The 10,718-nt window shown below is 32.1% G+C and overlaps 1 protein-coding gene across 1 annotated transcript; it reads right to left on the bottom strand.

Moving 5' to 3' along the window:
- Nucleotides 1–203: 203 nt before the first annotated feature.
- LOTGIDRAFT_144966 (hypothetical protein) lies at nucleotides 204–8,745 on the bottom strand (the record flags this gene model as incomplete). Its single annotated transcript, XM_009056426.1, has 13 exons — nucleotides 204–348; nucleotides 987–1,048; nucleotides 1,213–1,347; nucleotides 2,342–2,505; nucleotides 2,793–2,919; nucleotides 3,144–3,289; nucleotides 3,441–3,575; nucleotides 3,996–4,060; nucleotides 4,167–4,303; nucleotides 4,455–4,579; nucleotides 5,189–5,241; nucleotides 6,341–6,417; nucleotides 8,701–8,745. The coding sequence occupies 13 exons, from the start codon at nucleotides 8,743–8,745 to the stop codon at nucleotides 204–206; spliced, it is 1,416 nt and encodes a 471-aa protein (XP_009054674.1).
- Between the last annotated feature and the right edge of the window lie 1,973 nt (nucleotides 8,746–10,718).

Below are 10,718 nucleotides of genomic sequence, written 5' to 3' on the forward strand. Positions count from 1 at the left end.
TGATAGAATTATAAAATAAAAACTATCTTAAAATTTATCATTTAATAAATATGACTCATCAAGTAAAGTGTCATTGAAATTCCAATTGATAGTTTTTTTGCTTCAATGACTCTGTTGGGTGCCAAAATGCCAAGTGATAATTTAAACTAATGAATTATCTGTTCGTAAGTAAAGTGAGAAAACATAAAAGTTCTCAAGTGTGTCTACTCTCCATGTCTTAAGCTATATTTACCTTCTTGACTTTTCTCAGTTTCCATTTGCTCCTCTTTTGGTGATTCTTGATGTTTTCGTTTTTTACCCAGACTACTAATTGTGGAATCTGCTAATTCATCATATGTTTTGATGGAGCTGTAATATATATCATTATTACGATTATCAATCTGTTTCAAGTTATCAGTTTATCAGATATTCAGTTTCTTATAACTACTCTACTAAGTGTGGGATAAAAACAGGCATATGGTTTTTATGTTATATAAGATCCCACATCCCAGTGGGAATGGGTTTAAAAACTTTAAGCCACACTCATTCGAACTTTGTGAGTCAGTAAAGTAAGTGATGATGAAGACAACGGGGGGCTAGGTCGTCAATATATCCAATCTTATTTACAATAGAAAATTTAAGACAATTGAACACAATTTAAACCCGAAAGTGTTCAGAGTTAATCAAATTGACCTCTATTGTATATAAATCCATAACATTCTCAGGAAGAGATATTCTGGCAATGTTCATCAACAAACGTGGTCAAAAATAGTAGATAATTACCCCAAGGAATTTATGAGAGGTTTATAAGATACTGTAAACTATTATTTTTCCTAGACAAATGCCTCAAAACATCATGTTTATCAAATATGATAGAATTATAAAATAAAAACTATTTCAAAATTTATCCCTAACGAAATATGACTCGTTATGTAAAGTGTCATTGAAAAGCAGCAGAAGCAGGAGTATCCCAAGTTGAACATTTCTAAACAAACTATGTAACTTACCTTTTATTTTCATATTTGTCCCATTTTGCCTTTGCTTTACCAGTACCACTGATCTTTTTAGTCTGTAAAACAAATAAATTACTTTCAATGTAAGGTACATACCTTAAATGAACATTGCTCAGTGTAAAGGGAAGTAATTTTTGTATCACCCAGCATGCAAAGTTGCAAAACTCTGAAGTCGTCTGATAACATCCTGTTTATTAATTATTCTGCTGCAAACTCTTACCTTTCCCTCTTCTAAATCTTTTAATCTTAGTTCTAGCTTGGCTCTGTGTTCTAATCCTAACTCAGCATCTGTATCTTCACCTAGAGCATCTACTCTTATAGCTAGTGCTGTTTTAGCTGCTAACATACGTGACATCTGAAATATAAACAGCTCTCATAAGAACTATTCAAAACCTTAGGTTTCACAGTAAAATTACTTGTTACAATCTCTGCCAGATCCAGCTAAATCTTTCTTTGATTTCACAATGTCATAATCACAATTTAACATTCATATATCCAACCTACCCTGCATGCTAATAAAACTAAAGATAGCTTGCCAGGCAAGGTATTAAGGTAAACATACGCCCACTTACAGCTGTCAGTATTGACCAAAAATATATTAAAGATCTTTATAATAATACAAAATTTCTCATATTGAAGATCTTCATTATGCATTTGTAGTTAAAAAACTCTGAATATCTCATCAAGTTTTTCCACAAATCTTTTTAAATCAATAGCCATAACCCAGAAGCATTGAGTTATCACACTCCTCTCGTGTCTAAAATTTTCAAAGATACATAATAACGTACCATCAAATTTACACTAACTAACAAACAAATTTGAACTTTTACTGAGATCTCATTAATATATACCTGCATACCAATTTCATCAAGATCCGATAAAAATTGTAGCCCCCATCGTGTGTAAGTCAAATTTGATAAATTTTTGTTTAGTCAAGGGCAATAACTAAAACAAAACTTGTCAAATTCAAACTTGACTGCTGTCTTATCAATCCCAATGCTCACACAAAGTTTCATCAAAGTCCATTTAAAATTGTAGCCCACAGCCAAATTTTGACGCAATTTTACTTAGTCAAGAGCAATAACTCAAAACCGTTCATTGAACAATCGTCAAATTCGAACTTGACTGCTGTGTTATCAATCCTAATACACTAAGTTTCATCAAAATCCATTGAAAATTGTATGTAACTTCTTTTGTGCCCACAAAAGCATGTGGGCGTATAAAAATAACACCTGACAATATTTGAGTGGAAACTGCAGACAAGACAGAATATTTATACTTATGTGTTTGTCAGTCTTGTTTAAATTTTCTAAAATTTAAAAAGTTTCTGTATCCTGGATACTACTAACCTTCCCCTTTAATTTGGTAGATGAATGACCAACTAAAGAAGCATGGTAAATTAAACCATATTTGGGTGTGTCTTTCTTAGTTTTTAATGCTCTGAATAAGGCTTTTTCTGCTCCTAATATCTGAACTGTGGATGATGGGTGTTTGGCTAAATTAAGCAGTGAACCTAAAAGAAAATAAAACAGTCATTCAGTACCTCACCATGTAAAGGTAAATTATGTCAGAAAAATAATTCAACTGCCTCAGAGGTAGTGACGAATATAAAGTTGTTTTTCATCACAGATAGTATGTAAATACTTGTATACATCATTGGCAGATTGGCAGACTGAATTCAAATCACAGCACAAAATATGTAATTAAGTAATTTGAGCATAATATTTGAAGGTTTTTGGTACAAGGTCCTAAGGACTGCCTTTATGAAAATGAAAATTTAGAATCTGTTAATGTACATACCTGCATGAGCTATAAGTCTGGCCCCAACTAATTCCCCAACTAATATTGTAACATTAGGTGCTATAGCTACCATTCGATTCTTTAAATAATCATACAGTTGGTTTCTATAATCTGTTATATCTATAACCTAAACATCAATAAATAAATCAATGAATGGTCATACTGAATATTATCTCTATAAGGGAATACAATGGCAGAATATGCTATTCCCAATTCAAATGGCCAATCAAATCTACTCCTTACTTATTTGGTGAATGACATTTGAACAAAGCTAAGAAATTCATATACTACTTCATAATCTAACAGTTTCTAAATAATACTTAATAATAAAGTTATTGCTACAGTATGTACCTGATCACACAAATATTTAATATTTTCTAAATCTTCAACTGATATTTCTGTTCCCATGGAGATTTCTGCAGCATCTTTAACCTCCTGTTCAACCTCTTCAGGTAGAATATTAGAGAAATCTGTCGAAGCAGCTTCTGTTCTATCACCTAATATATAGAACATAATATTGTCTTTCATTAGAAGTTAACAGGAGGTACAGTGGACAACTGATATGACAAGACATATATACCCTTCTGAAATTTAATTTACAGAATATCTCTTACAAAAAGCAAATAAATGGTATTGACCCAGACTTACCCATCAGTTTTACAACTTTAGCAAAAGCTAAATTATCTGAAATAAGTTTACCAAGTTCTGGAAAATGCCATCCATACCATTCTCTGGCTCTCATTGTGTAATTATTTAATTCTTTATCTAAATCATCTAACAAGGCTACAAAATCAAACATTTTGTTTAAATTTGAATCCTAACACTTAAATTCAATTAATCAAGTACAAAGTACTGCAAGATTTCTCAGACAAATGCCTCAAAACATCATGTTTATCAAATATGATAGAATTATAAAATAAAAACTATTTCAAAATTTATCCCTTAATAAATATGACTCGTCATGTACAGTGTCATCATTGAATATTGCGGTGTTCTTGCTTTCGTAACTATTTTCTTCTATGATCTACTCTTAGATTTGATTAAAGGGTTTTAATTAGTAAGTAAATTGTCTCAGAGGTAGTGACGAAAGTAAAGTATCATCATAAATCATACAGTTATAGTTTGCTAATAATCCATCATTGACAATTTGTATGGAAGGATAATAAGGCTCTCACTAGAATGATACATTAATAAAATACTTACAAATAGCCTGTACAATCATTGTATCTACTTTATCTGGACTAAATTTTAACTTGTATCGGGATAAACTGAAAGGATCACAAAAATATCAAATACAAGAAAAATATGGCATCAGTCTAGACATACATGTGGTTAAACCAATGGTTTTAGAAAGATGTTAAAGACCTTACTTACCTGTGTGCTAAACCTAAAGACATGGCCATGATTTCTTTTTGAGGTAAACCAGTAATTAAACTATCCACTTGACTTCTTATACATCTCATTAACTCTTGTATGGACGAATTAGATACACATGGTAATTGATATTTTTCCTGAAAATAATACAAAACATAAGTAGACAAGACATGTCCAGTTAAACCATTTAGATATGTGGTGTATATGGAGATGGTGATATCAAATCCAAACTTGAAACATGGTCTTCCCCAGAGGTTGTGATGTATACAAATATTCAAATGAACCTACCTTAATAATATTGCCTAATTTAGCATCAGATACAGCTAATTCTTCTTGAGCATCAGCTGCAACTAATTTCTTCATTACCTTTTTTAAAGTTTTACTCATTTTACCCTCTACAGCAGCAGTAGCAGCTATAACAAAAATTGTAGGATGAGAAGCCAATACGATCAAATTATATCTTAGAGCTGGAAGGGTGCAATATTCTTTACAATGCTTCAAAAACCGTCTTTCAGAACAAAATCACAGGAGTTTCTAAGCTATCTCACAATAACTGTTACATCACAACTTAAAATTTTATCAGAACAAATTATTGTATTAGAATTATATTTCTTATCTTTCTCATTTAATAAATATTCAAATGCCAAATGTCTTAGAATGTATTCAGGTCCACAGATTCTAAATTAACCTCACTTGTTTAAGTCTTAAGGTTAAAGGTCTGAAATTTAGATTTGTCTCCCTTTAATTGCATCAGTCTCTGGAAAGATGCTGCACTCTATACTCCATATAGGCGGTTCTACAATGATTTTACATTTGAAATGAGACACTTCTTACTTTTTGGACTTAAAATTCCCCTCTGTAAAATCATGTCTACTTGCAATAACTTTTTCAGTGGTTGACATTTTCATCAACCCAAAGACAATGTAAGACTATCAGGAGTATTTTATAATTATTTTTTTAAATTGTTCAAAAATGATTAACAAAATTCTATTCAGAAATCAATGTAGTAAGAGTATAGTTACCTGATAGAGCTTCTGTCATGTCACCAAATTTCTGGAAATGTTTCAACTTAACTCTGTAAAAGGTAAAATATCTAAATTACTGCAATTTTGGATTAGATAAGATAATCAATACAGTCAAATAACCTAATTTTGTGCTAACCTATTTTTCGTGCTTGATGAAATGATGAATAATTTACATGTGCGACTTCACGTAACCTCCACATTTGCTTGTTTTGATAAACATGAGTTATCTCTACAATTTCAGCTAGTAGAATGAATCCTGAAGATTCAAGCAAGGTAAAATGTATCAATGTATACTTTGACAAATACAAAATGGCAGATTTCAGTTATTACCAAACGTCACAATTTTTTTTTATTATCGGCTGAATTTCCTTATAATCCCTAGATTTAAACAGAATTCCAAGTGTCATCTGCTAGAATTTAGTCCAACAAATGAAGTCACATGCTCAAATAGCGTATTCCGCATCAGAAGAAAAATTCTATGGAACACAATGTGGGCAGTATCCTTATGTTTTTTCAATGACTTTTAACTCTAGCTACATATCATATTTTGTCAGTCGCTATTTATTTTTTTTTTTAATCGTGGTTCTTTGAAGGAATTGTCACTAGTTGTCATAAATTGATATTAAAGATAAAAACTTAGAAAAGTTACTTATACCACTGGGTATCCATACAACGTCTTTTTCTAGACTTATTTATAGATCAAACATTGTACACGAAAATAGTGACAAATTTTGCCACCGTTGCCGAGTTGGTTACTCATGAAGTATGGGTTAAGGTGAGGGATTCATAAAGAAAATCAAAACAAACAAATTCTAATTATTTTGTAGAATATCTGAGCAACCATCTGAAATTTGACGAAATTCGGTTTTGAATCCTTATATGCACGAAAATAGGTTACACCACTGTACTTTAACAAAGTGTCTGTTCCCAGATTTCTCAGACAAATGCCTCAAACCATCATGTTTATCAAATATGATAGAATTATAAAATAAAAACTATTTCAAAATTTATCATTTAATAAATATGACTATCATGTAAAGTGTCATCATTGAAAAAGGATTCTAGAGCAAAATTTTCAAAGTATGGATTGGAAATGAAAAATTGGTTGCATTTAAAAAAGCTAAACATATACATTAATATCATACTTACACTTTACTTGCAGTTTCTGGACTTTCAAAATCATTAAACAAATTTTCTGCTTTTTGTAGTTTCTTTTCGCTCAGAAGCTGCAAAGAAAAATCGTAAAAAACGAAGTAGTCAAAGAAGTATACAGTCAAGTAACCTAATTTCGTTGAAACCTTAATTCGTGGATTTCCTGAAAGGATTAATAATTTACATGAGCACTTTGCGCGACCTCCGCATTAGTTTGTTTTGATAAACATGGGATTTCTCTACAATATCAGCTAGTAGAATGAATCCAGTAGTTTCAAGCAAGGTAAAGTTTATTAATGTATATTTTGACAAATACAAAATGGCAGATTTCACTTATTACCAAACGCATACATGTGTACAGGTCAGGAAAAAAAATCTGGAGATTTGCCTTGAAAAATCTGGAGATTGAGTGTCAGGAGATTTTTCCAAAGCGCGTAAATTTGTGATCTGAAACTCCAAATTGATTCTAAGCCTTGTAAATTTATTAAATTGATCATAGGCCTACATGACACAGTTAAAATTAACAATGTATAATTATGGATATTTTTAGAAATAGTGCCTGATATTTCAAATTTAGGGGCCCAAAAAAAATTTGATATTGTCATTCTTCAGTATTGATTGAATCCAAAATAATGTCAAGGTGAAATGATGTTTGAAAACAAGAAAGCAAGCATGATCCCAGCCGTCTAAATTAAATGGTACCGGTAGGCTTACATGTAATATCATATTAAAAATCAGTATGTTCTGAAAGCAATATTTAGTAAATAATATGTACTGGCAATGTTACTTTTTCCAAAGGTGTAATTCATGACATCTTAAATATCTCCAGTCTGATCATTATATACTTCCTGCAACACTCTCACGAAGTATTGAATTGAATTTTCCGCTTCTATTTTGACGTTCTTCGGAATGGTAAGACTTGTAATAAGTAAGCCTGTTATGCAGGCAATCAAATGAATGTTTACAGGCTACAGTAAAATTACAAAACGAGTTTATGAAACGAAGTTCGAGTTTACATAAGAATTAGACATCCAGTCGCGTATGATAATCTACCGATAATGAAAAATAATTCTGAAACGACGTCTATGTTATATAGGTCTATTATAGATCTTGCAGATTGGCACTGACGGCATAAAAATACTGAGAAGACTTCAAGATTTCGTTTTTTAGTAAAAGTAGTGCTACCGTAAAATTTATTATAAAAGCGAAAGTAGAATCTACCAGATGTTGTTACAAAAAGTGTGTCTTGTGGGCTTAAAATACACATTATCGGGTGAAAATAGATCAAATTACCATCTTAATTGGGGGATTAATTAATGAGGCAATGATAATATTATTACATGATGAGATTAACGCGTGTTACTGGCAATTAAGATACAAGTGATGATAGATATTTTGTTGATTTATGGTAGAGAATTTGAACAATGAAAACGGATAGGTCTCGTGAAAATTTGATCAAGAAAAAAGAAAAAATCGGAAGAATCGGGTATCCCGCCGGTAGAGCAGTAGACAACATGCAAAAGCGGTAGAAACCCAACAACATCGGTAGATTACACATGTATGCCAAACGTCACCATTTTTTATCGGCCGAATTTCCTTATAATCCCAAGCGGTAATCGGAATTCGTCTGCTAGAATTTAGTCCAACAAATGAAGTCACGTGATCAACTACCGGATTCCGTGTCAGCAGAAAATTTCTATGGAACACAAAGTGGACCATATTCTTATGTTGTTTCAGTGACTTTTAGCAATAAATCACGCTACGTATGTTATTTTGTCAGTTACTATTTTTTTTTTTAAATTGTGGTTCTTTGAAGCAATGAAAGAATTGTCACTAGTTATAATGAATTGATATCAAAGATAAATACTAAGAGAAGTTATTGATCCCACCCAGTATCCATATGTGTTTTTCTAGACTTATTTATAGATCAAACATTGTACACGAAAATAGGTGACGCATTCTGCCGCCGTTGCCAAGTTGGTTACGCATGAAATATGGGTCAAAGTGAAGGATTCATAAAGAAAATCGAAATAAACCAATTTTAATTATTTTGTAGAATATCCGAGGAAACATCCAAGACTTAAAAAAAAAATTCCGTTTTTTTAACTTATATCCACGAAAATAGGTTATACCACTGTATAATTAGTAGGTCATTATTGGTAAATGCTTTAATTGATGCCAACATCAGCCCCCGAGAGTGGTACAGTTGCGGAAAGCCGGAAAGCAAAGGGGGGAGGGGGTATACTTTAATTGAACGAACTCCAACCCACACGTGGTTCGATGAAATGGTCATAGATTGACACACCAACATATGGTTTAAAGGGGTGACATGGATACTTTATATCAGAATATGGTACCTTAAATACGGCATAGCCAGCCGCAGTTTCAAATAACACCAGCATGTTTACAGTTTATAGATTCACCACGTTCTTCCAAAACCTCGTGGCTTCTATTTTACAATGCGCATGGGTGAACGAAGTTTAAGTATCTTGACCGTGATATTATATGGAACGAAGCTTTCCTATTTATTATGAATTCTTTTCATCATATCATTCTAAAAACAAAATTGGTTGCTTTGCTTTGAGTTTTGTAGTTGTCCTTTTATTTTGTTTTGAACTTTTTTGTTGTGTAACAATATTTCGTTTTTCAACTACAATTTTATGGACTCGAGGTCAAGGCTGTTAAAAATATCATTTCCGGATCAGTCGACTAGGAAATAAAACTCGACTGAATAATGAGATGGTTAATTATTCTGACATTTCAGCTAAAAGTTTTTACCTTACACTCAACATGAAAAGATTATTGTCTTACAGGTGGGTTTGCAATTTATTGATTTTATCATGCTGTATCTCTTTTTTGTAGATCTACATTATGAATATGATTCATTTTCTAAACAATGTTCTCTGTATTGTACCATCACAGTTAGGCTACGTTAGCCTACTATCTTCTTGCTCACTGTTTCCTGTCTCCGTCAATGATGGTGTGTTTAGATCCAGGAAGAATAATACATCTATGTCAGATCATAGGACTGAACGGTATATAATTTGTTATAACCAAGAACTGTATTCTATCTTTATCTCCCAAAAAAATATTGTCACAAATTTTAATTATGTTCCAAGCACTTTTTTTAGTTACATTCCAAAAAATATTTTGTGTAACTGTAAGAAATGTAAATGGAATTCCTTATGTTCTAAGGATTTTATTTATACAGTGGTGTAACCTAATTTCATGGATATTCTTGGATTCAACACCGAATTTCGTCAAAGTTAAAAAAACGAAGTTTTTTTTTTATGTCTTAGATGTTTCCTAAGATATTCTACAAGATAATTAAAATTGGTTTATTTCAATTTTCTTTATGAATCCTTCACTTTGACCCATATTTCATGAGCAACCAACTCGGCAACGGCGGCAGAATGCGTCACCTATTTTCGTGTACATTGTTTGATCTATAAGTAGGTCTAGAAAAACATGTTGTATGGATACCAGATGGTATAATTAACTTCTCTAAGTATTTATCTTTAATATCAATTCATAATAACTAGTGACAATTCCATCAAAAAATGGTGACGTTTGGTAATAAGTGAAATCCGCCATTTTGTATTTGTCAAAGTATACATTAATACATTTTACCTGTTTTAAAACTACTGGATTCATTCTACTAGCTGATATTGTAGAGAAAACCCATGTTTATCAAACAAGCAAATGCGGAGGTCACGCAAGGTCTCACATGTAAATTATTACCGGTAATCATTTCCGGAAATCCACGAAAAATAGGTTAGGACGAAATTGGGTTATTTGACTGTATACCAAGACATTAAAATCATGTTGCAAGATATTATTTTTTATGGTCCAAGATTCACATGATCTTTCAAGATGTACGTGACCACACAAACTTGTGACGTCAGCGCTAAAACTAAAGTCATTTTTATCAATGACTTATGAAACTCATTGGTTTTTATCTGAGTTAATCTGATTCGATTTAGAGCTTTGTTACTCTGATAGGTCTTTTGACAGTGTGCAGACAACGGCCACCATTTTATAACAGGTCAATTGGTCTGCTGATGGACCTTGAAAAGACAGAGTAGGCACGATAAAATGTGGACTGTATAAAGAAGTTATATTTTAGTAATTTGTCATAAAATAAAGCGCAATAAACAATTAGTCCTGTTATTCAGTAACAGACGGGGTAGGCACGATCTGTTTTTAGATGATTTGTGGGCTATTTAGAGTCCAGACAGATTTTCTAACACAGCCTTCATAGATCTGCATTTCCCGAGTGTGTTTCCTATCCTGTAGCCTACTAATCATAGCCCCCCCCCCCTCCCCTTGTAAAAAGGGCTATTGTTAAAGAGGTCAACTTATTCAATAAAATAAT

The sequence above is a fragment of the Lottia gigantea genome (genome assembly GCF_000327385.1).
Source record: "Lottia gigantea unplaced genomic scaffold LOTGIsca_276, whole genome shotgun sequence".
Classification (NCBI taxonomy): Eukaryota; Metazoa; Mollusca; class Gastropoda; family Lottiidae; genus Lottia; species Lottia gigantea.